General features: G+C 39.9%; 1 protein-coding gene across 2 annotated transcripts in view; it reads left to right on the top strand.

Moving 5' to 3' along the window:
- Positions 1-27,401, top strand: part of TRABD2A (TraB domain containing 2A) — an 84,265-nt gene that overhangs the window by 35,910 nt on the left and 20,954 nt on the right. For both annotated transcript variants that reach the window (XM_034410709.3, XM_034410710.3), the window contains exons 3-4: positions 16,071-16,217; positions 25,978-26,152. In XM_034410709.3, coding sequence (XP_034266600.1) covers positions 16,071-16,217; positions 25,978-26,152 — 322 coding nt within the window. The remainder of the gene's footprint in view (positions 1-16,070; positions 16,218-25,977; positions 26,153-27,401) is intronic.

The raw sequence follows: 27,401 nt of genomic DNA, 5'->3' as shown, positions 1-27,401 counted from the left end.
GATTCACTCAGGATTGATAAAACCGGATTTTTCATGCTTACAGTGACACCTGCAGTATATCATAAAAGCTTCCTCAGTTGGAAATTGGAATGGATTTCTCTCACGACTCTTTTTTCGTGTGGTCAGATCTCTGATTGAGAAACACTCGTTACTCACTTAAAACATGCTGCACTAATGAGAATATTGAGCATGTTTTACAGATTGTTCAGAGTTATTTCACAGATTTGTTTTTGGAATTGTTACTACAATTGCACAATGCACTTTCATCACCTCCAACCCAGTGAGATCTGTCACAGGTGATGCAGTGTGATGCATTCCAGGTTAAGATTGGCTGCACTCCTACCCAGCGGTGAAATGTAAAATTTGTTATTACCGGTTCTGTGGGCGTGGCTTGATGGGTGGGTGGGTAATGTGATTGGGTGGGCGTGGCCAACTTTTTTTTTTTAACTTTTAAAAGCATTTTTTCTACAACCTTAAGCGGTTGCAGAAAATAATGCTTTTAGAAGCCTCTGACGATCCCAGCTGAGCCGCGTGATCATCAGAGGCTCTTTTTTTTAACTTTTAAAAGCATTTTTTCGGCCAAAGAGGTTGTAGAAAAAATGCTTTTAAAAGTAAAAAAAAAAAAAAAGCCTCTGATGATCGCGCAGCTCAGCTGGGCATGGGGGTGGGGCAGGGATTTTTGCTACTGGTTCTCCGAACCACCCGCCCGCTGCCATCGCTACTGGATCGGGCGATCCGGTCCGAACCGGGAGCATTTCACCCCTGCTCCTACCTTGCTACAGGACCCTTAAGCGGTTGCAGAAAATAATGCTTTTAGAAGCCTCTGACGATCCCAGCTGAGCCGCGTGATCATCAGAGGCTCTTTTTTTTAACTTTTAAAAGCATTTTTTCGGCCAAAGAGGTTGTAGAAAAAATGCTTTTAAAAGTAAAAAAAAAAAAGCCTCTGATGATCGCGCAGCTCAGCTGGGCATGGGGGTGGGGCAGGGATTTTTGCTACTGGTTCTCCGAACCACCCGCCCGCTGCCATCGCTACTGGATCGGGCGATCCGGTCCGAACCGGGAGCATTTCACCCCTGCTCCTACCTTGCTACAGGACCCTGAGCTCCATTTCTTTGCCCAATTTTTCCATTGATTTCCTTTTGTTTCCAACTTTAAGGTAGCACCCCATGAGTACTTCCCTTTCTTTTCACTAAAATGAATTTATACCTTCAATAAACATTTGATTTTTATTACAGGTTACAACAGTTCATTTAGTGACTGTTTAAAGTTATAACAGCACTGAAAAGAGTGACTTACGATTGTTTTTCACACTAATGACTATTGCAGCATCCGCATGGTCACACAATCGCTTGGCAACTGACTCATATTTATGATGCAGTGTCCCGGGGTCATGTGATCCCTTTTTGTGACCTTCTGACAAGCAAAGTCAACGGGGAAGTCAGATTCACTTAACAACCGTGTTACTAACGTAATAACTGCAGTGATTCACTTAACAGCTGTGGCAAGAAAGGTCATAAAGTGAGCAAAACTCACTTAACAACTGTCTCAGTTAGCAGCAAAAAAGTTTTGGGCTCATTTGTGGTCACATGCTGAGAACAAGGACCACCTGTATTAGTGATTTGCTTAGAGAGGTTTTGTGTAATATAGTCTCCATTGTTTGTAAATTAGCCAGCCTGAGAGTGAGTTGGGCAGCCATATATGCTCTTAGTTATCAAATTCAGGAAGAACTATAATTTTCCCTTAATATTCCTTTTCTGTTCCATCATCCATACACAACAGGACTAAGTTGCGTTAGTAGTTGTAGTTTTCGCAGGTTAATTTACAATCTGACAATTTGGCTACTGCAAGAGAGAAAAGTTTTATGGGAGATAAACCTTGTCCAGCCTGCCACACATGCCGTTTATTGGAGCAGGCTTGGTCTTTTCCCTTTTATGTTCAGCTAGGGTATGTGTAATTTGTTAGCGGGGAATAATATTCACGTAGAGTGGCATCTGCTTCTGTAATGGAGCACAATATCTCAGCGGAACGAGTGGAGTCTCTTCATTGGTTGATTGAGTTAATGGAAACATCAGTTGTAGCTCCAGCTTTTATTCCTTATACTGTCTCACAATGCATGAGATTGTTTATCCTTCAAAATAGCATCTAATGTTGAGTAAAGGCAGGGAAATGCAAATATACCATCACATGGCACAGTTCGTTATTATATAAACATTATAGTATAGGGGAGTTCTAGGGGACTTTGATGCTCCCTAGCTGTTTGGAGACCTCACAATCATTTGATGCAGTATTAATGCCAAGAATAAGAGCTACTTCCCAATATACAGCTGTTCCTCCTCCTCCTCCTCCTCTTTTTCTTGAGGAAGAAAGAAGTTTAGGGGAAAAAATACACTGGAGAATGGGATGCAAGCTCCATTTTAAGTTAACTTTGAAATCAGCCAGGTTTAGAGCTTAGCATAGTAGTAATAATTAATAAGCACAGAAATTGACTGTTAAGTTTTAGAAGCCCATTGGTTTTATTTTGCAGCTAATGTTTTTGATGTCAATTTATCCAGAAAATATCCTATATAAATATCCACAACTTACTGTACTTAATTATAATGGCTCCTTACACATCAATTGTATTTGATCTGGGAAAATATCTGAGTATTTTTTATAACAACTCCATTGGTTGAAATGTTATTAAAATAATTTGATTCAAGCAGGACATCCCAAGACTATGAACCCATTTATTTAACATATCTGCGTTATTTAAAAGATAGCTGGGCAATATTATATCTGCAGATTGTATTTCAGTTTTGTATTTCAGTTCTTAGAAATTATGTAGCAAGGATTCTATTTGAAAAATAAGTTTAGCAAAAATAAAATAAATTGAATGCTGAATGAGAGTACTATTCCCTGAAATGCTAGAGTCAAGCTCAGGTTGATGGCAGACATTTGTTGCATAAAATCTGGAAAGTTTGCCCATCTGTTTTGTTCAATCATATTCTGGAGGATTCTTCCTACAGCCTGTTGTCATCAAGGACAATGTTCAGGTTATGCACTTTGCGAAGGGCTCCAAAAGCATCGGAGAGTCAGACGTAGAACATCTAAGGAAGCGCAAAGCATCTGAGTGAAGAATTCCACTTTTCTTCTTCTTGGTGCTTGGCACGAACCATTTCCATGACAAAAGAGGATTATTGACTTTCATAGCCATGCTGCCTTTGATTCAAGGATCGCTTTGATTTCAGGGCCGCAGCCTCTGCTTATGAGACACAGAGCCCTGTCTCCTGTGTGTGTGTCAGGTGAAGAGGGAGGCAATGAAGAAGTGGTCAATTGTTGCAAGTATTCCCAGTGTGAGGGTCTTGAGTGATGTGGCAGGTTGAAACGATCGCTGGGACAATGAAAGACAACCGACCGTTCCTCCTGAATCCGGGAAGATGTTCAGCTTCGGCTATAATTCACGGAGCTGAATGGCTCTCCAAACTGAGAGCTGAAAACAAATGCACACACATGCTCGTGCAGAGTGAGTGAGCAAAAGAGAGAGAGAAGATGAGGCAAAGGGATGGAACAGATGTGGGAGCCTTTGTTGAGAGGCCTCGGAGGCTAGCGGGGTGGCGATAGGCTAATTTGAGGCGCATAATGCCAGGTCCCTTTCATATGTAGAACAGCACTTTGATCCAGTCTGGATGAAAGTGATGGAAAGTGGAGAGGATGGCCGGGGGTCTTTTGTCTTTGACAAAAAAGGCATCTGCCGAACTCTAACCCCCCCTCCCTCTCTATGCAGCCTCTCTAGCAGGCTGTTCCAACAATGCTGGTAAAAGGGATGTGTCTCTTTCTTATCCCTCCGTTCCCTGACCAAAAACCCTTGTCCTGACAGCTGAAGAAATCCTAGCCAGGGGGGAAAAAAAAAGGGCTAAGCAGTATGTTGACTACAAAGCTTAATCATTTATTTTTCCACCGTACTAACATTTTCTCTGTTGTCAGCAAGGTCCAATGCAGTTGTTACATTTGTTCTCTTGGTGCATCCTTTCAAGAGAGACTTTGAAGTTGGCATGAATTCATTTTCGCAAGGAGGGGAGTATCGCTTGTGAAGAGAAAGAGAGAGAGAGAGAGAGAGAGAGAGATACTTGCGGCTCATAGAAAAGGTTTTTGAATGCCAGCACACTGCATAGGATAAGGGAGCAAAAATATACAGCCCATTCAGCATACTTTGCTTGAGAGTAAAGATAAAAGTAACGATGATTCCATACTTCGGTTAAACAGTGAATACTTTGGTCTTATCCTGTGCAGTGTGTTGGCAGTCAATATCTTTTCTGTTTGTAAGTAGCAATTCTACCTTAAGGGATGCTGCGTCAAAATTTAGTTTGGGGGGCCAGTGCTTTTCCTAATATTGAAAATGGTGGAATTGCTTGTTGAGAGAGAGAGAAAAAAACATTGAAATTGGTGTGTGGCTATTTGTTTTTTTGTTTGTTTTGGACTAGCAAGTACATAGTATGTCTGAGGTGGTCTACCCCTGGGCATTGCACAGTGATTGGGGTAATATACCCTTGAATATTTCTTTCCCTTGGGTTTATGTTTGCTGTTGAAATTCTATTCAGAAAGATTGAAGATTCAGGCTTAAACCAAAAGGGAACCTGCAGAGCTGAATAAGAAGTTGTACATGTCTATGGAGATTCTCAGTCATCCAGGTCATGGTTGTCCCAAAGGTGCTTTTTTGAAGAGCTGAAGAATCTTCTTGGGTGAGAAGCGAAATGTCTTCAAAGAAAAACCAGAAAGTCCAGTTGCCTCTTGAAAAAAGCACCTTTGGGAAGAAGTTGTACAGTTAAGGGACAGATTTTCAGTCTTCACTTGGAGACCTCATGTTATAAAATAAAATAAAATAATCTGGCGTGGGGGTTTAAGGCAGGGGTGAAATGCTACCGATTTGGACCGGTTCAGCCAAACCAGTAATGATGGCGGCGGGTGGTTCGGAGAACCAGTAGTGATGGCAGCGCGAGGCTCCGCCCACCTACCCGGTCATCATTACTTCCTGGTTTTAACCAGGAAGTAACCAGTTTTTTACCCTCTGTGCATGCGCAGAGGGTCCACGCAGCCCATGCACTTCCGAACCAATAGAGAAGGTAAGTAGATTTCACCCCTGGTTTAAGGAGCCTGATTTCTCAATTTGTGATTGTGCTCCTTTGCTCAAAGTCAAAAAATGTTTGTATATCCTGGTATGCCTAGTCTTAAAAGTTGGAAATATTGCAAGAATGTCCCTTTTGCTAGATTGTAGTACAGATAGTCCTTGTTTAGCATCTGCTTTGTTTAACGACTGTTCGCAGTTATGCCAATGATGAAAAAGTAACTTTACGACCAGTCGGCGCATTTACAACCTTTGCAGGTGTGTAAAGCAAAGGAAAGCTGCAATAAATTCCTAAGTACAGTTTCAGTTAGCAACCGTTTCACTTAACAACTGAATTGCTAGTCCCAATTGTGATTGCTAAATGAGCATCAGCTATAACCAAAAAAGCTTCTGTGTTTGATTGTGGTAGCAGTTGCCTCTAAACCTTATTTTTTTAAAAAAAGTATTTTGAAGAATGTATCATTTCTGTGTACAGGTAGTCCTCGACTTACAACAGTTTGTTTAGTGATCGTTCAAAGCTACAACAGCACTGAAAAAAGTGACTTATGACCATTTCTCATATGTATGACCATTGAAGCATCCCCATGGTCACATGATCAACATTCAGACGTTTGGCAACTGTTTCATATTTATGACGGTTGCGGTGTCCCAGGGTCATGTGATCACTTTTTGCGACAAGCAAAGTCAATAGGGAAGCCAGATTCACTTAACAACCAGGTTACTAACGTAAGAACCGCAATGATTCAGTTAACAACTGAGCTGAGAAAGGTCATAAAATGGGGCAAAACTCACTTAAGAAATGTCTCACTTAATAACAGAAATTTTGAGCTCAATTGTGGTCGTAAGTCAAGGACTATCTGTATATTACCTGAGTTTTGAGTTTTGTACAGGAATTATCATGTATTATGTGAGAAGGATAGACTTTGTTTCATGCCAGTTCACTCTAGTCTAATGAAACCTTAGTGTTGTCTCTGACAGCTATGTAGGCTTAACAATGGCTATTTTATATGCCAAGATTTGCATATTTACATATGTAAAGCTTGGTAGAAAAGCAGGTTGTCATAGATTTCAGTATGGTAAAATGTAATTAATCAAATCAAGTCAAATTAAATTAAATCATACAAACTAGAAGGTCCTGGCCTAGAAACCAGGAGACTGAGTTTTAGGCCTCCTTATGCATGAAAGCTAGCTGTGTGACTTTGGGCCAGTCACTCTCTTTTAATACAACCCACCTCACAAGGTTGTTGTTGTTGCAGGGAGAATAGGAGGAAGCAGTATTAGGTAAACTTGCTGCGTTGAATTGGCAAAATACTTTCTTTTAAAGGTAGAAATCTTTTCATTATCATCATTGTCGTTCCCTAGTAACACACTACCGTGACTCCCAGTGAGACACTACCTTGACATGGTTGTGGTGCTTGTGAGCTCTGAGGAAGAGGAGAGCTATGAGAGGTTTAGCCATACTGGACAGATCTCATCAGAGCAGCCAACTGAAGAGTGTCTCTCGCATAAAGAATATGATAAGACATAATTTACAGAAACCCATTTTGGATCAGTCCTTGCTCAAGTCATCATTCACTAGGTGTTGGAATTCCTGGACGTTTACCATAATTTGGCTGAGCAGCCAAGGCTAGCAGCTGCATTACTACTGGAAGAAAAGTTGTTTACCCATTGCAAATACACAAAAATTGAAAACAAAGAAATAATAATCTGTTATTACAAATCAAGTCCAACAAGAAGAGGATATCTGAAAAGAATGGACCGATTCTGGAAAGAACAACAGATCAGAAATAACAAAATAGAGGCTAACAGAGCAACATCAAATTATAATACGAAATGAAGTATACACAGAAGCAGAATTGGAAGAACTGCAAAGGTCTTCCCAGAGCAAAGAAATTGAAGCCTTACCAGAAGTACTTCAGACTATAGAGGCAAACCAGTTGGCAGTAGAGGAAGCCAGCACAGATATTGAATTGTTTTCATTCCAAATCAGGCATCCTCTCCTCTTCCTTCTGGTCAGAAAGAATAAAGTCCTCTAACTAAAAATAATAATAATAACGGAAATAAAGAATAACTGAGTTCTAGATTAGCATAAAAACAACTGAATACGTTGCCTGCATTGAAGCTTGTTCCAAAGAAACACTAGCACCAGTATTTAAAATATGCCAATACTGTAACATCAAATATAAGCAAACCCACCATGGAAGAAATATCATTAAGGCAATTAATACCAGGGCAGTTCCAGCCATTAGATACATAGCTGGAACAGTGAAGTGGACACGAGCTGAACTAAAAGCCCTTGAAAGGACAACTAGAAAAATAGTAACAATGAATCATGCCCATCAGCAACGTTGACAAATTCTACTCTCCAAGGAAAATAAGTGGCCATGAAATGATGCAAGTACACCAGATAGTTGAAGAAGAAAATAGGGGATTGGAAGAATATCTGAAGGATAGTAAAGAAGATGCACTGAAGCTAGTTTACCACAAAGGCTTACCAAGTACTAAGAGACCAAACTGACCTAAAAATGAAATGAAGAATAAAATGACATGGCAAAATAAAATATTACATGGCCACTACATTAAAAAAAAAAAACAGGTAAAGCTTATTACCATTAATGGAAATGACTCGCAGCGGGAATTTTTTTTTTTTTAAATTTGATTTATATGCCGCCCTTCTCCGGAGACTCAGGGCGGCTTACAATGCGTTAAGTAATAGCCTTCATACTTTTGTATATTTATACAAAGTCAGCTTATTGCCCCCACAAACTGGGTCCTCAATTTACCTACCTTAGAAAGGATGGAAGGCTGAGTCAACCTTGAGCCTGGGGAGATTCGAACTTGCAGTAATTGCAGGCAGCTGAATGTTAATAACAGGCTATTAGTCTGCTGCGCCACCAGGCTCTTTTTGAATTGAATTGAAGCAAGAAATGGGGCTTATTCTGGCTGTACAAGACCAGGCCTTAAGAACAAATCCATACAAAGACTACTGAATAGAGTAGACAGTAACAGACAGCAAGAAGTGCCTCTCTAAAGAAACAGGAGAAACATTAGACCACCTAGTTCTTTGATGGCAAACCTATGGCACCACGGGCCCAAAGTGGTACACTGAGCCATGTCGCCTGGCACGCATGGCATCACCCGTTCCTCTTCCGGGTTTCTTGCACTCATGGCCTTTTTGCATGCAGCAGTGCCAGAAACTAGAAGAGCTGGTCTTCCATTTTCCTGCAGGGGCATGCACGCCAGCTGATCATCACATGCGCGTGCATGCCAGAAACCCGGAAGAGTAGCTGGCTGAAACCGGAAGTTCAGTAGCTGAAACCGGAAGTTCAATTTTTGGGTGCGTGCATGTGCCCTGGGCAGCTCCTCTTCCAGGTTGCGGCCCAGACACTTGCTCACTTGCTTGTTCGCCATCACTGACCTAGTTAGCTGCTGCAAGAAGATCACATGGATGGGCTACAAACAATGGCACGACAAATGGTGCATTGGAAGATCTGCAAGAAATACCATTTACCTGCAAGAAAGAATGATGGGACCAAAAAATAGACAAATTAATAGAAAACAAAGAAGCTAAAGTGCTCTGGGACTTTAGAATTCAAAGAGGCAAACATCTGTCACACAACAGACTTGTCAATAACAAAGACAAAAAAGTCTGGATAGTGGACGTGATAATACCTGGAGACAGCAGAAGAGAATAGAAAGAACAGGAGGAAATTACAAAACACAAAGATCTGCAGGTAGAAGAAGAATGACCGTGGAAAAAGAAAACAAAAATTATACCAATAGCAATAGGCCCCTTGGGTGAAATAGTAAAACATCTGGAGCACTACTTGAACACCATCGGCATTGACAAAATCTCCATCAATCAATTGCAAAAGATAGCTTTACCTGTAACAGCTTACATCTTGCAACAATCTTTTTAACACCCTCAAACAACATCTGCCTATCGCAGGTCCTTAGGAAAGACTTTCATAGGCTGATAAAAATGCCAAATCCAGTTTAAACATCTGGCAGACAGTAATAAATTCCCTTATTAGTGAATGTCATTTTTTTAAAAAAAATCCTGGATGAAACATTCTTGGGTTTAAGAGAAGAGTTTAGCTTCTTTATATTCACTTACGTATTTATGAATATGGAATCAATTAGTTAAAACATCTCTTGAGTAGCGCTCCTGGTTCCTGTAGTCTGCAATTTTTTCCTCTGAAATCCATTCCTACTCCCACACCATTTAAAGGGTGTTCATCCCAAATTGTATAGCTAAAAGTCTTTTGACCTGAGGTGACCCTGAGGACACAGATAAACCTCCAAGTGCTTCAATGACCCTCTAAAAGGATGCAAATGACCAGCTGTCTGCAAGGAATATAAATCCTTCCATTCCCCACTATCCTGTCAGAGCTGAAGAAGCTTCTTGGATGAGAAGCAAAACATCTTCAATGAAAAAACAAGAAAGTCAAGTTGCCTAATGAAAAAGCACCTTTGGGACAACCATGACCTGGATGACTGAGAATCTCTACGGATTTTCCTTCAGTCTTTCCTCTCCAAAATCTAGAATATTAGTAACAGCGAGATCATCATCATCAGGATGGAAGGGAATCACAGTTACAGTCTTTCAAATAATGTTACTATATCCAATTAGGATGGTGGTGGTACTGCTCCTGCTCCTGCTGGTGAGGAGAGGAAGAGAATCTTTCTTCCTGTGAAATTTTCCCAGTGAAATATTGCGAAGTTACTGCATTGAGTAAAAGAGGCTCATGTGACCCTGTCGGGTGTATACAAAACACGTTGAATTCAAAACATTTTGAAAACCGCTTTCCATTTGAAATGCCCCCTTTTTGACGTTGAAACAGTTGTTTCTCATCTGAAATGGGCTGTTTTGACCATTTGTAAATCCCTCCACACACACACCTCTAAACAGATCTGCCTCAAGCTCCGAACACTCCCTGAATGATGGAAAACCACCCATTTTGAATGTGAAACAGCTGCTTTGCATTCACAGAGGGATATTTTGAATTCAAAATGGGGGGGAGGGGAGAGACTTTGTACACCACTATTATGTTCTAATCAGCAGAGCAAAGAGCAGTTTTGGAAGAGGGCATTTTAATTGGATAAAAGAGTGAGTGGTGTGTGTGGCTGTTTAAGTGGGAGGAAGCCATACTGGAGATCTAAAAACAGAAATCTCCATTCTGCCTTGTCCTTAGAGCTAAACTCGATATAATCTAAGTGTTACACTTCCCAAACTAGATTTAGTTTTTCAACTGTATGTTGAACCAGAAGTAATATAATGCAAAAGTTACCAGTGCATAATCTCTGCTGAGAACACTGGTCTACTTATAAACTTTAAAACAGTGGTGAAATCTAAAATTTGTTACTACCGGTTCTGTGGGCATGGCTTGGTGGTGGTGGGTAATGTGACTGGGTGGGCGTGGTCAATTTTTTTTTCTTTTAAAACCATTTTTTCTACAACATCTTCGGCGAAGAGATTGTAAAAAAATGCTTTCAAAAGACTCTGACGATCCCAGCTGAGTTGCCTGATCGGCAGAGACTTTTTTTCTTTTAAATGCCTCTGACAATCAGGCAACTCAGCTTGGATCGTCAGAGGCATTTAAAAAAGAAAGGGGTTTTTTTCTTTTAAAAGCCTTTGATGATCCCAGATGAGCCACATGATCATCAGAGGCTTTTTTTTTTTTTTTACTTTTAAAAGCATTTTTTCGGCCGATGAAGTTGTAGAAAAAATGCTTTTAAAAGTAAAAAAAAAAAAGCCTCTGATGATTGTGCAGCTCAGCTGGGCATGGGGGGGCGGGGTGCAGGGATTTTTGCTACTGGTTCTCCAAACCACCCGCCTCCATCGCTACTGGATGGGGCGATCCGGTCCGAACCGGGAGCATTTCACCCCTGCTTTAAAGCAAGGTCTCTCAAAATGGTCATTATTGGTGCCAGGGGTCAAAAGGACTATCTAAGGGGCTACTGTTGTTATTCTTAGTAGTGATAGTCCTATTAAAGTATTAAATCATTTTCATACAGTAAGGATCTGGAGGTCAAAGAACGATCTGAAACTTTATGAAGGGGTCAATGAGTTGAAGAGTTTGGGGAGTCCTGATCTAAAGGATGTATCAATTCACCTTAAATCAGAGCCAACCTTTATAAAGCATGTCTTAAATTACTGTAGAACATCATTAAGGAACTGCAAGGAATATAAATCCTTCCATCCTCCACCATTCGGTCAGAGCTGGAGAAGCTTCTTGGATGAGAAGCAAAACATCTTCAAGGAGAAAGCAAAGTCCAATTGCCTTTTGAAAAAGCACTTTTGGGGCAACCATGACCTCGGTGACTGAGATTCTACATAGACCAGGGATGGGCAACTGTGGCCCTTTTACAACCTGTGGACTTCAACTCCCAGAATTCCTGAGCCATCTTGGCTGTCTCAGGAATTCTGGGAGTTGAAGTCCACAGGTTGTAAAAGGGTCACAGTTGCCCACTCCTGACATAGACAGATCTTTAAGAAACCTCTCCGGCTTAGAACTTGAACACTCTGATGACTAAGCCATGAACCCTCGTCATCCAAGTTAGATCTCTGGACAATCTTAGCTAAAACACTGGACTGCAATAGAGTTACTTTTCCCAATGTTTATGTAAACCACAGTTGAGATAATTCCCATGAAATGCTTTGAATAATCGGAACATTACAGAAGTGCTAGCTACTAGGGTATCTGAAAAGGGAACTAGGGACAAGTACTTGCCACATGCCATTTATTTTGGGTGCTCACTTTGAGATAAGCTTGCATTTTCCTCACGCTTTCCTCCCCCGCACCTTTGCCACTGAACAAAAGCACTTCCATGTGAAGAGAGCACCTTCAAATTCACAAGCTCTGGAATTTTTTTCCCCTGTTATGAAAGCCTCGGACTTGCGGGTCACTTGACTATGTACTGAAGATAAACCTTTCACAAAGGGCGCCCTGTTTGAAGCTGCACCTGGTATTGCAATCTCTGAATGCGATAACACTTGCTAGAAAAATTGTTATTGGAGAGCTGTGAGGTTGGACTTAAGAGGATTCCATTTATAACAGCTATTACTTTGCAAGGGAGGCCATAAAGTTCTCACTCTTTACAGAATGTAAAAGAATATTGGTTTCTTAATTGCAACTTTATTCATACAGTAGGTGAATTGTATTTAATTAAGTTTATACCCTCATAAAGGCCATAGGCAAAATATATTTTGGTTACTTTTTTGGTCATGGTTTGAACTGCAGGGAATTCTACTATTACTGCAAAATGGTTGATTTTGTTTTGTTTGTATGAAAACAGATTTAGGCAGCTAGAAAAGGTACAGGACTGCTCAAAAGAATTAAGTGGGGTTTTACTTTAAAAAAAAAAACCATGATGTTTGATCTAGGAATTCTAACTTGTTTTCCCCAAACAAACCAGAGCTGAATGCCATGTTTTATACTGTCCTTTTATTTCCTTTTTTTTCTTTTAAGAAAGAAAATTCAGGGATCTCAGTTCATAAGTTATTACATACTTCACATTACATAGAGATAGTCCTCGATTTACAACGGCAATTGGGATCAGAATTTCCATTGCTAAGCAAGGCAGTTGTTTACCTGAGCCTGCACCAGATTTTATCGTTATGGTTTGTGCCACGATTGTGAAGTGAATCTCTGCAATTCAGTAAATCCCACAGTCGTTAAGCAAATCCAATTTCCTCCATTGACTTTTCTTGTTGGAAGTTGGCTGGGTTACAAGTGGTGATCATGTGATCCCAGGAGGCTGCAACCATTCAAATTCTGTACATGCCAATTGGGTGGTGCCCAAATTTTGATCATGTGACCTGTAGGGAGGCTGCAAAGGTTGTGCGAAGATTGGTCATCGGTCACTTTTTCAGTGCCATTGTAATTTGGAACGACCACAAAACAACTAGTTGTAAATTGAGGACTACCTATACATATACATACATACATAAAGCAAAGTCTTAAAGAATACTCTGCTTTGATAGAAATGCCCTTCAAGGCAGCCTGATGTGACGACTCATGAAAATGGCTCTTTTTGATACATTTTGCTGATTTTCCATTACGCGCATAGAACTCAGTATTTCTTCAAAGGAAAGGATCATTGATTAGAAGCACTGAGATGGTTCCTCACTTTTTTTTTTTTTGAATCAAGCGATTTTGATGAAATGTATAAACTTCTTCATTGATTTAGCTTCTGAAGAGGATTTCCTGCTGAATGGAGCAGTGAAATTCCTTTCCATTGTAAGCCAGAAATGCTGTGGCCTGCAAACATGATTCTTGTGTTAAGTAACAGTACTGCAGTCTTGTAAGTCTAGATGTACAAGGAAGCTTATTAGCAGTTGGTTGGTTATAAGCTTTCTTTGGCATTTCAAGATCTGTATTTCTCCTGTGGAAAGTTACCCAACATCCACTAAAAGAGGCCATTATGGAAACCACAGTGTGGTTCTATTTCAGCTTCTTGTGAAGCTGCTGCCAAATTACTGCTCTTCCGAATTTAACCAGGGAGCTTAATTAAATTGGTGCTGAAATGACAACCAAAATTCACCTAATGTATTTTTTAAATATATTTTCTTAATATTGCAAGGAAGACATTTGAAACTAGTAGGAGGGGGATGTTGCAGAAACCTTTTTACCTTGAACTTTTTGTTGTTGTTCAAAGTTTTAAAAAATTACAGACAGAGAATAAACGGTCCAAAGGGAAGGATTACACACTGTTTCTTCTCCAACCAATTATTTATATAGTAGACTGGTTATGTTTTTCTTAAAGGAAGAAGTTGAGTAAAAACTTGAAATTTCCAGTGCATTGAATAATTTTAATAGCATTGCAGAGCAAAACAAAACAGACTTGAACAGTAAAAGATATGAAGAGGACATAGAAGTGCATGGAGTAATTGCTAGCATCTGTTTGAACCAAGCACCCATTTACTGATTGAATACATCTTCAACTTGCAACAGTTCATTGAGTGTCCGTTCAATGTTGCAACGACACTGAAAAAAGTGACTTATGACCATTTTTTACACTTACCACCGTTGCAACATTCCCCATGGTCACATGGGTCCGCGTTGGTGGATGATCTCTGGAGGGCTCGGGATAGGGGTTGCTCCTCTATCCTGGTCCTGTTAGACCTCTCAGCGGCTTTTGATACCATCGACCATGGTATCATGTTGCACCGGTTGGCAGGGTTGGGGGTGGGGGGCACCGTTCTGCGGTGGTTCTCCTCCTACCTCTCTGACCGGTCGCAATCTGTGTTGACGGGGCAGCGGTCGACCCTGAGGCACCTTGCTTGTGGGGTGCCACAAGGGTCGGTCCTCTCGCCCCTTCTGTTCAACATTTATGTAAAGCCGCTGGGTGAGATCATCCGTGGCTTCGGGGTGGAGTTCCATCAGTACGCTGATGACACCCAGCTGTACATCTCCACCCCAGGCCACCCCAACGATGCCTTTGAAGTGATGTCCCAGTGCCTGGAGGCCGTGCGGGCCTGGATGGGGAGAAACAGGCTCCGACTCAACCCCTCCAAGACCGAGTGGCTGTGGCTTCCAGCGTCCCGATATAGCCAGCTGACGCCATCGCTGGCTATTGGGGGCGAATCACTCGCCCCCACGGAGAGGGCTCGTAACTTGGGCGTCCTCCTGGACGCACGGCTGTCTTTAGAAGATCATTTGACGGCCGTGGCCAGGGGGGCTTTTTATCAGGTTCGCCTGATACGCCAGTTACGTCCCTTTCTAGATCGGGACTCTCTATGCACAGTCACTCAGGCACTAGTCACTTCCCGCCTGGACTACTGCAACGCTCTCTACATGGAGCTCCCCCTGGGGTGCATCCGGAGGCTCCAGCTGGTCCAGAATGCGGCCGCGCGGGGATTATGGGGGCGACGAGGCGCTCCCCTGTGACACCTCTCCTGCGCGAGCTGCACTGGCTTCCGGTGGTCTTCCGGGTGCGCTTCAAGGTGTTGGTGACCACCTTTAAAGCGCTCCATGGCTTAGGGCCGGGGTACTTACGAGACCGCCTTCTGCCACCAATAGCCTCCCACCGGCCAGTATGCTCGCACAGAGTGGGCCTCCTCAGGGTGCCGTCCGCCAGACAATGCCGGCTGGCGACCCCCAGGGGGAGAGCCTTCTCTGTGACGGCGCCCACCCTCTGGAACAACCTTCCCCCAGACTTACGTACAATAACAGACCTCCGGATTTTTCGTCGGGCCCTGAAAACCTATTTATTTCAACTAGCTGGGCTGGCTTGAGTTAAATTTTAAATTGATTTTAAATTGGGTTGTTTTAATTTATGGCCAAATATTTAATTATTTTAACACTGTTTTAAAATTTTGTATGCTCTGTTTTTACCTTGGCTGTGCACCGCCCTGAGTCCTATTTGGAGAAGGGTGGTATAGAAATTTAATTAATAATAATAATAATAATAATGATCAATATTCAGATGCTTGGCAATTGACTCGTATTTATGACTGTTGCAGTGACAAGAAAGGTTGTAAAATGGGACAAAATTCCCTTAACAAATGTTTCATTCAGCAATGAAATTTTGGGCTCAATTGTGGTTGTAAGTGGAGGACTATCCGTATTCTCAAATCTAACAATTTTACTGTTGCTGTGGGAAAAGTCTCATGTGAGCCATAGAAAGGATGTGTTGGATTAAAGGAGACCCCACTGGTGCTGCACGACTTCCAGAAATGTTCTTTGTTGACTTTTCCTAAATATGAGTCATACACAGGCCTATAAGTTTATTTATTTGGGACATTGATGATGACATCATTCTTATAATAACAATTATATAAACTATTTTCTTCTTTGTAGATGGTTGAGTGTTTAAAAGATGTGTTTAGGATAGAATGCACAGACACACACACAAATGAATGCCAAATGTTTATTATTCCAGTTTAATATATACTATTTAAAAATGAGTTTTAAGGACTGATTGGGAACTTTCCCTTTCCCTTTTCCTCCTTTCTATTCCCCAGGTGATCTTTGCTTTGAATCAGACTCTCTTGCAGCAGGAGAAGCTCCGAGCAGGCAGTCTACAGATTCCTCACAGTACAGAGGACCTTATCAAGCATTACAACTGTGGAGACCTCAACAATGTCATCTTCAATCATGATACTTCCCAAGTGAGTTGTGTCTCCCCATTCCCTTGTGCTGCTCACATTACTGCTAGTTAGCTTCTCTTGTGAGCTGTCCATATCCCCAAGAGACTGGACATTTTAAAGACAAGTTTATTTTCACTATTCAAAGTCAGTATCTATGCTTCTTTGTTAACACTGCAATTGGCAATTGTGCTTCCAGAAACATATTTGTTGGTGGCATCTGATGGGCTGTTGCTGATTTACTGGATAAGAAGAGAGTTTATAATATGTTTATTGAATTAAATGTTTTATTGTAATAGAGAGGGAACACATACTTCTATTCAACTTAATTTTAAAAAGATACCACTTTTTTTTTAAAACAATTCTGTAAATTATGAGCCATGGTGGCACAGTGATTAGCGTGCAGTACTGCAGGCTACTTCTGCTGATCACTGGCTGCCAGCAGATCGAATCTCACCAGGCTCAAGGTTGACTCATCCTTCCATCCTTCCGAGGTCAGTAAAATGAGGACCCAGATTGTTGGGGGCAATATGCTGACACTGTAAACTGCTTAGATAGGGCTGTAAAGCACTATGAAGCGGTATATAAATCTAAGTGCTATTGCTATAATCCCTTGCATTGGGATGAAGTCTGGACAACTGAATGGAACTGAGCATTTACTGGCCAGATGCCCTTCCTGATGCCTAGGTGGAGTTCACAGCAGATATTTTCTCTTTACGCCCAGAGAGAAATATTTGCCACTACCTAGAATTAAACTCTCAGCCTCTTGATTGTGAGGGAAGAGCTCCACTTCTAAGCCACCACACTGCTCTTTAAAAATATATAGTAAACTAGGGAAAAATGGATTTGTCTCACTACAGTACTTTGCCAAATTAGAGCTGGTTTCTTTTGCCATGTCTATACAATGGCCTCCCAAGCTGTGTAGCTTTTACATGAGCATAGTGAGATGTCCTGCATTTCCCATTTTTCTAAGCACATTAACTTGACATGGATGACATAATCAAAGGCCTTCTATAAACAAGGAAGCACATGTTAACTTCCTTTTGGTGTTTATAACCAGTGATATGTAGGTATTACAGCTAGTTCTCACTGAATGACTGGCCTGTTTAGCGATTGTTCAAAGTTACGATGGTGCGGCAAAAGTCACCTTATGACTAGTCTTTGTAGTGACGACTGTTACAGCATCCTTGCAGTCGTACCAAGATTCAGGCACTTTTGCAATTGGCAGGCATTAATGACTGTTGCAGCATTCTGTGGTCACATGATCACCATTTGCACATTTTACAGCTGGCTTTCAACAAACATAGTCAGTGGAGAAGCCAGCAGTGAAGTTACAAGTTGTGATCATGTGACGTCTCCTTTAGTGATGGAATTGTATTTGCAAAAATGTACTCTATTGCTATCCCATACTTTTCATTATCCCAGATAAGAATGAGGACAGGAGGTCAATATGAGACTTTAAAAGAGTGAACAATATACCACTGATTTAGGATGGAAATGCCATCTTCCCATCCTGCTTACAATCTTTTTGGACTGTTACCTTCTGGCAGAAGATACAGAACAATTAAAACTCAGACCACACATTTTCTGAATAGTTTTTATCCCAGAGCTATAATTGCACTCAACAATGAACTAAAGGGCCACCATCAGTGAGCTGTTGGACAGCATTACTTGGTCTGTTGTGTGGATGTTTGGGTGGTTTAGAGGTGGGGAATTTGTGGTGGGGTGTTGGGGATTGTTATGTGTGTTGGACCTGATCTTTGGGTGTTAAGTGAATTTCGTTGTATGGGTATACTGTGTATACACGTACAATGACAATAAATATATTATTATTATTATAGAAGAAATGTACTGCTGCCCCGGATTTTGGGAGACTACCCTTCATATACCCATCCACTATCTTACCAAAAAAAAAGAAAGAAAGAAAGAAAGAAAGAAAACACTCACTATATATCAAATACTAAGGGAGCCATGTTAATGAGCAATTCTATTTAGTTTTCTCTGGAACTCAGAGTATTCACCAAGCTGTCAAAACTGTTAGTGGTAGCCTGGAACAGTTAATCCCAAACACCAGCCTCTCAGAGCTTTGATTAATAAGCTTTATTAAGAAGAAGCTTACAGTAGCAAGAATTCCGGCAAGTAGTCTGTTTTCCAATGAGAGACCTCTGTATAGCAAAATAAGATGAGAAATCTCTAGTTGTTCTTATTTGTTTTTCAGGAGGTGGGAGAGGTAATTTGCATCTGCTATTATAAGTATTATAATTATACTCTTTTAGAACCAATTTTCATACAATGTTGCTGTGATTTTAGTGGCACATCTCTTAAATGTGGAGCCCCATAACTATGTGTGATCTGGAGACAGAGGAACACGAGGTGAACATCCTGCCCTTGAAGCAATTTATTTTTCAGGGAATATGGAAAAGAGCCACTTCTTATACTTGCAACATCTGGTATAAGAAAAGGTTTTTCTCCTCCAATACAGGAAATCGGCTATCCAAGAGGCAGTCAGCTAATCACTGACAAGTCACGTGCTTGAAATGTGTGGGCATCATGATCTTAAGATTTGAGAGTCTTATACATATGTCTCCCTGAGTAATCTCATTTACTGCCTGCCCTTGAAGGTACGCAATGCTGGTGGCTCTCTCTAACAATAAGGGGAAATCATGCAGGTTTTCCATCACTGGCATATTTCAATAGTCTCCTGTTAACACATGGTTATGCATGTGCATATGTTACGTTCTTAAAAAAACAAACCACCAGGTTGCTAGTCTCAACTGAAACTCACCTGACTTATTTCTCATCAAAGCTCGCAAAGCATTGAGTTAGATAGTATTTCTGGCTGAATGGGAGAGCTGGACCCAAGAGAGTAAAGTCTAAACTTCAGAATATGTGGCTGTGGTGTCTTTCCCTTTGGCAATGGATCTTCATGACATTTCTCGATAACTTCAGGGTGAGATGGTTCTAGTCAAAAAACACAAAGGACATAAATTATGCCAATTGCCAGGTGATTGGCAGTCTTCTTTTCTCTGATCTTAAGAGTTAAATGTATTGTCCCACTTGAAGAGAGCAGAGCTGATCCTGACAGCTCAAAATTGATGCAGAAAAACCTGTAGACCACCTTCATGTCTACCCACAAGGATCCTCCTATACTCCTCAAACCCAAAATATCAAGGAATATTTAATCATCAATCCCATAGGGATTACAACTACAAAATATGCATGGAGTATCTATGGAGATCCTCACTCATCCAGGTCATGGTTGCCCCAAAAGTGCTTTTCCAAAAGGCAACTGGACTTTCTTGGATTTTTTTTTCCTTGAAGACGTTTCACTTCTCATCCAAGAAGCTTCTTCAGTTTTGCTGAATGGTGGGGAACAGAAGGATTTATATTAGGTGATTGCTAAGGAATATAAATCCTTCCATTCCCCACCATTCAGCCAGTACTGAAGAAGTTTCTTGGATGAGAATCGAAACGTCTTCAAGGAAAAAAACCAAGAAAGTCCAGTTGCCTTTGGAAAAGCACCTTTGGGGCAGATATGCATGGGGCTTCATTAGTGGGGCTTCACTGCTGTTTAGACCAGGGGTCTCCAACCTTGGCAACTTTTAAGACATGTGGACTTCAACTCCCAGAATTCCTCAGCCACCATAATCCCGGACAGTATTACCACAATGCAAATATATGAACAGACATGGGGAGCTTTCTGCAGATAGAGCAGGACTAAACTTTGTCTCCTCTCCTGTCCCACACATTTTGTCCCTCCAATTGAATCTTAGTGAACGAGAATCCTATTTTCTTTCAACAAAATCCTTTGTTGAACAAACAAAACGCTGGAATGAAAAAATGCTTTGGCAGCTGTTCCTTCATGCATCCCTCTTTGATTTATGAGTCTCAAGGTCTTTTATATATATATGTATGTATGTATGTATGTATGTATGTATATGTATATGTATATGTATATGTATATGTATATGTATATGTATATGTATATGTATATGTATATGTATATGTATATGTATATGTATATGTATATATATATAATAATTGTGTTAAAAAAAAGATAAAAACTAATACAAATTACAAAAAAACAAACAATAAAAAGAGAAATATTGCAGAAGAAAGAAATATAAAAAATAAGAATATAACAAAGAAAAAGAAGTCCCTTGAGGTTTTTGCAAGGAGTCACAGTCTATTGCACAAGGAGAGCAGCACATTTTATCACTTCAGCCAGTAAGACTCCCCTTGGGGATATTTTGGGGTGGGAACTTGATCGTCTATTTCTTCTTTTGCCAAGCAGTAAAAGTAAAAGGGACGTGATGGCTCAGTGGCTAAGATGCTGAGCTTGTCAATCCAAAGGTCAGCAGTTCAGTGGTTCAAATCCCTAGTGCCACATAATGGGGTGAGCTCCTGTTACTTGTCCTAGCTTCTGCCAACCTAGCAGTTCGAAAGCACATAAAAAATGCAAGTAGAACAATAGGGACCACCTTTGGTGGGAAGGTAACAGCATTCCGTGTGCCTTTGGCCACATGACCATGGCGATGACTTCGGACCGCACTGGCTCTTCGGCTTTGAAACAGAGATGAGCACCGCCCCCTAGAGTCGGGAACGACTAGCATATATATGCGAGGGGAACCTTTACCTTTAAAAGCCTTACAAATTGAATATTTTCACTGCTGCTGAGTTTTGCTTTGGCAGGTCAGTTTTTCAGTGGGCAATCTATTACTACTAATCTTGGGTTTTTATTATGGCTCCTAGCTATGTGTGGTAGGATGTTGTCTTCGACTGAAAAAAGGGGAATATTCTTTTTAAAGTAAAGAATAGTAAAGTAAAGTTAAAAAAAGGTAAAGATTCTTTTTTTACAATGCTGAGTAGTCTTCCCTCCCTATTTCCTTCCCTTAAGTGTTCTCTTTGGTGGAAGTATTGTTTTTTTCTTTCTATCTATCTGTATCTGTTTTTATTACTGAGGTCATACTTATTCTTAGTGGTGTACAAAATATTGTGATCTCAAAGTGATCTATTTTGATCCCACCAGAAATGCTCCAGGACTGTTCCAACCAGTCCCAAGGCGTTTCAGCTTGAAATAAAGGTGCCTTTTGATACTGGAGTGTTTCCAGAACAGTCATTGGGACTTCTGTAAGGTCAGCACAATCTGTTTTAAACCTGAAGCAGCAATTTTGAGTTAAAAAAAGGGAAGTTTCAAAAGCAAAACAATTTAAATGAATCACTTATGTTATCCTGTCATTTGCAATGGGATGAAGAAATTTGACCTTGCTGCTTGAGCAAATCAGAGGAGTAACCCGCTGTAGGAACCTTCACAATAAGTCTAGTGTTCTATTTACAGGTGAAAACTATTTATTAGAAGATCAATATCCAGCGTGATTTATCTAGGGCTGTCTTTGAAAATGGGATAGCTAAACTGATATGAAAGATTTCTACAGGAGGTTAATGTGAGCAGCATTATCTGTTCTGAACTTTGTACTTGTGCCCTTCCAAACTGGTTCTGAATACCTTTGTGAGCATTTGAATGAGCATTGCACAAATATCATAGCCTCCATTCTTCTCCTGGTTATTGTCTTTTATATGAACCTTCTGTCGCTTTCTTTGATATCATAAAAATGTGATTTCCCAAGCTTCTGAGAATATGCTTTGTAACTGTAGCTTATTCGAAATCTACCGTGTTTCCCCAAAAATAAGATCCTGTCTTATATTTTTTTGAACCCCGAAATAAGCGCTTATTATTATTTATTTTCAGAGAGGTCTTATTATTTTGGGGCACGTGGAGCAAGACAGGGCTCCTCTTGCTGTCTTACCTGATTTCCAGCTCTGTCTCCCTAATCCTAACCAGAGGAAATGGCGGGGACCAGCTGTTCATGCAGTTAAATATTTTCAGGGAGAGCTTATTTTCAGGGAGGGCTTATTTTTGGAGTGGGCTTATTTTAGTGCATGTCTTATTTTCAGGGAAACACAGTATTATACCAGTGGTGAAATGTAAAATTTATTACTACCTGTTCTGTGGGCGTGGCTTGGTGGTGGTGGGTTAATGACAGTGGGCGTGGCCAACTTTTTCTTTTTTTTTTACTTTTTTTTACTTTTAAAACCATTTTTTCTTCGGCTGAAAAAATGCTTTTAAAGCCTCTGACAATCCCAGCTGACTTGCCTGATCGGCAGAGGCTTTTTTTCCCTTTAAAAACATTTTTCTATAACCTCTTCGCCTGAAGAGGTTGTAGAAAAAATGCTTTTAAAAGCCTCTGATGATCCCAGCTGAGCCGCGCGATCATTAGAGGCTTTTTTTTACTTTTAAAACCATTTTTTCTGCCAAAGAGGTTGTAGAAAAAATGCTTTTTAAAATAAATAAAGCCTCTGATGCTTGCGCAGCTCAGCTGGGTAATGGGGGGGGGGCAGGGATTTTTGCTACCAGTTCTCCGAACCACCCGCCTCCATCGCTACGGGTGATCCAATCCAAACCAGGAGGATTTCACCCCTGTATTATACCCTTAAAATCAAATTTAAGTTAAATGGTTTTGAAAATCAAAGTACAAGTTAAGAAATTAGTGATGCTGCCAGATGCTGTTTCACAATTTAATTTATTTTTATCCACTTGGAGGATGGAGTATTAAGTATGTTCATTACCTTGAGTTATTTATATAAATAATATAAATTATTATTTTTATCCAATAATAATTTATATTATTGTTATAAATAATTCAAAGTAATGAACATACTTAATACTCCTTCCTCCTATTTAAGACCCTGTTTTTCCCCACAACAGCTACCCTATGAGGTGAATTGGGCTGGCCCTAAGTGATGGCCCAGTGATGGCCCTAAGTCACCCAGGTGGTTTTGATACCTAAGGTGAGACTAGAACTCCACATTTCTAGCCTAGTGCCTTAACTACTATACCTCTTTATATATTTTGATGCTTGTCAAAATCAAGTCTTATATGGGATATTTCAAACTAATGACATTAAAGGCACAACCAGGGCTTTGATCTGAAAACCACTTAGCCTCACTAAGGTCTAAAGGAAGAATTTCAAGAAAATGTAGCTTGTCAGCTAAGGAAATAGTTTTCCATGTCAGTCTAGAGTGAATAACATAGTATTATGTGCTTCTACCTCTTAGTTACTTCTTTCTGTAGGAATAGAAAAGAAAGATGCAAATGCTAGCTAACCATATATAGCTCCTAGATAACCCATGCTCCATTGGGTCTTTGTTACAGAGATATTTCATTACCTAATCAGAGAAACAGAATGCCATGGGCGGGCAAAAAAATCAATAGGAATGGGAATGACTACTGACTTCCTGTTGGCTTCCCCCATTGAGTTTCCTTGTGGGAAACTGGCAGTAGGTATTGGAAATGTTCCCTTCCTTTCCCTTCCCAGCAGGCAGGTACATGGTGGCTGCTGTGTGTGGGAGGTACTGAGGGATTGCATTTATGGCTGGAATCTGTCAGGGAACATTGAAAATGAGAATTATGTGCCCTCAGTGGCACAGCAGCAGTGCTAAAGCAGCATTGAAGCAGCCTCCGTTTTCTCAAATTTTATTTTGTCAATAGTAATGACAAAATTACTTTGTCAATATTGACAAAATTATTTTGTCCCAGCATTTTGTAAGTTACTACAACTTGGTTGAAAACATTTTGTCCTACGATACACAGTTTTGCCCAGTTAAAGGTTACAGACACAGCTATATAGATATCTAACACATTGTGGTTTGATGTCCATGGCGTGTGTGTGTGTGCGCGTACACACACACATACTTTTTACTTTTATTTATGACCTTGCTATCCCTATTCGAATAGAGTCAGGGTGACTGATGGAACTGAGTGTTTATTGGCTTCCTCTCTCCATCTCTCCCTCCCTCCCTCCCTCTCTCACACACACTGGTAATTTACTTTTATTCTCATGATTTATTGTTTTCAGCACCATGTATAAGGATACATATGTAAGATCTCAGAATGTTTTCTAACTGGAGTGGTATATAAGGACTTCTTAAGAAATAAATGGATAAATATATATTTTTCAAGAGTCTTTCTTCAAATAAGCAGCACAGTTCAAAAGAAATTACAAAAACAGTGCTTACACACTTGACTAATTTGAAAAATTCGTAAGGGACAATTTGTAGCATCTTTTTGGGCTTATTTACAAGTTGCTACTGAAATACAATTCTGAAACTGAACTAGTTAAGGACCATATGATCCTACAGATGCATAATTTAAACAGTACAATTAATATGCAACAATGGGACTATTAGTGAAAGATAAATATTACATTTTTGCTAATATTACACTTTAAGAAAACAGGTATACAATATTTTATTGCTAGTATATACTGCTAGTACAGATTGTCAAAATATATAATTCATGTTCCAAAAACTGTTGGAAATATAATACAGGTAGTCCTTACTTTACAACAGTTCATTTAGTGACAGTTCGAAGTTACAACAGCATTGAAAAAAAGTGACTTATGACCATTTTTCACACTTATGACTGTTGCAACATCCCTATGGTCACATGATTTGCATTTGGATGCTTGACAGCTTCTTCATACTTATGACAGTTGCAGTGTCCCAGGGTCATGTGATCATCTTTGGCAAACTTCTGACAAGCAAAGTCAATGGAGAAGCCAGATTCACTTAACAACCGTGTTACTAATTTAACAACTGCAGTAATTCACTTAACAAATGTGGCAAGAAAAATCATAAAATGGAGCAAAACTTACTTAACAAATTTCTCACTTAGCAACCTAAATTCTGGGCTCAGTTGTGGTCATAAGTCAAGGACTACTTGTAATCAGATTGCAAATGTACATTCTCGTTTGGTAGTAATATTGCAAAGCTCAGCAATTCTGGAAATGGTTTATTACAGAATGAAACAAATCTTAAAAGTTGAGTCTTCTTTCCTGCCAGCAGTTTTTCTGCTAAACTTTGTATCCCTTCAAAATATACAAAGCTGATTTATGATAACAGTTCTAAGAATGCTTTAAGAAAACTTAACTGGATATTCAATACAAATCCTTCTTCATAAGAATGGGAAATCAAATTATGGGAGTATGCATTCAGTGTCAAAAATAACTTCATATTGCAAGACAAGGTAGAATTTAAAAAGAGAAGAAATCTTGTATTTGGAAAAGAAATATAAAAGGCTGATGTACAAGAACATAAATGAAAAAAAAAGTGCATTTAAAAATATAAATGTCGCTGTTACTTTCTTTAAAGAGGGCTGGAAATAATGAATGTATTTACTTTTAAAGCTCAAGGTCTTTACCAGATGAATCTAATGAAATATTTGTTTTCCCTGTCTGTCTTTCCCCATACCCAAGTCATTTAGAAAAATGGTACATTGTGCTTCTATTGCATTTCTAATGACAAAAGAACTATCAGAATACAAAATAGACCCTTCCATGAAATAGCGCTAATGACATATTAAGCATATGGCAGCATATACAGTGTAAATGTGCTGTCCCCTCAAAATAACGCAACACGCAGCCATTAATGTCTAAACATGTACAGTGTTATACAAGCTGTATACTCACTACTTTACAATGTAGCCAAGTGTCATTTCTTCAGTGTTGTCACATGAAAAGAATATACTTAAATATTTAAAAAATGTGAGGGGGTGTACTCACTTCTGTGATATACTTAAATAGATTTCCATTTTCCAACTCTTCTTTGCATTTCCTCTGCATAAAACCTCAAGTTTCCCAACTCTCTGGAACAAATCTCTGGGACATGCTGGGAAGGGACAGAGATTTGATCTGCTATGTTGTATAATCTTCTTTCTTTTCCATAGGTCCCAAATTTCATCAATGCATCTCTGCAACCTCATGAGCGCATCATGGCTCAGGAGATTGACAACTACTTCCGCCATGAGCTTATCTACAAGCGGAATGAGCGGATGGGCAAGCGAGTGAAAGATTTACTGCAAGAGTATCCAGATAAAAGCTTCTTCTTTGCATTTGGAGCTGGTAGGTATACATTTTAGAAGTCTTTTAAAAAATAACATGGATAAATTGATTCTCTGTCTTTCCTCAAGGTGAAAATTATCTCTTAGGTTCCAACCTAAATATACAGAATTTTAATTGGGTTTATTATAACATAAAATTGGCTTCAACTGGCATTTTCCTCCTAATAAAATAACCTCACCTGGTGGGCTGTACCTATCTCCCAAGTGTGAATCTGGTCTGAGAACACTTTGGAAGATGTAAGCCAAGTCACTGGATACAAATTTGACAACTTAGATATGAAAAAATCAACAGTGTTTTTGTTTATTAAAGCAGGACTCCCCAATTCCCGGTCCTCAGACTGGCACTGGTCTGCAGCCTGTTGGGAACTGGGCTGCATAAGTGAGTAAAGCTTCATCTGTGCATGCGTGGGATCTAGGTAGCATGTGAAATCACAGCCCCTCCGGTCCATGGAAAAAAAAAATTCTGCAGAACTGGTCCCTGGTGCCCAAAAGGTTGGGGGCCACTACATTAAAGCATGCATTTATGCCGCAAAATGGCTGTAGTATTTTTATAGGATTTCATTGTTTAAATTGACTAGTGTATAATGTCAGACTGTACTACCTGGAGGAGTTCCTGGAATACTCCACACAAGGGGGAGAGAGCAGCAATTGTATTTCAGTGCTTATTTTGTGAGATAATCAAATGATCTCAGATATTATCTGTTCTGGCACGCATAAATATTATACTGGCAGAGAGACAGTATGTACTCAATCATCTGCATAATGTCCTTTTCCCTCAAGGAAAAACTGATCAGGCGCACTTTATCCAGTCAGGCTTTGTATACTCCTGGGTGTTGGCATTGTGTAAATTAACATCTGTCACTTCTCCCTGAATTTCTGGGCATGTAGTGTGGAGTGTTAATGTTGGCTAATCCTTTTGATCATTGGTTTTGGTGAAAGAATTCTAAACGTCAGCCATTTTTAAAACTTGGAGCATTCCTGGCAGCAAACCTATAATTAAAGATTTGTTTTAAATATATATTTGAAGTTATGTACTGATTTAAATGTGCAGGTTTTGTAGATGAATGGCAATAATTTTCCAATAAAGATATTCTGTCAGATGTAAATGCCTTATTCTCCAATGTGTAAATAATGTATATATGGAACATCAGAGGTTAACTTATTCTTTGGACTTTAATGTATTCATAACTTACCACTCCCATTCCTAGCTCCACCCCTTGTATATATAAGGAGCCACCCTCACCATTCTC

The sequence above is a fragment of the Pantherophis guttatus genome, chromosome 2 (genome assembly GCF_059756535.1).
Source record: "Pantherophis guttatus breed Tessera chromosome 2, ASM5975653v1, whole genome shotgun sequence".
Lineage (NCBI taxonomy): Eukaryota > Metazoa > Chordata > Lepidosauria > Squamata > Colubridae > Pantherophis > Pantherophis guttatus.
Note: the sequence above shows the minus strand (reverse complement) of the source record. Positions and strands in the feature narration are given on the sequence as shown.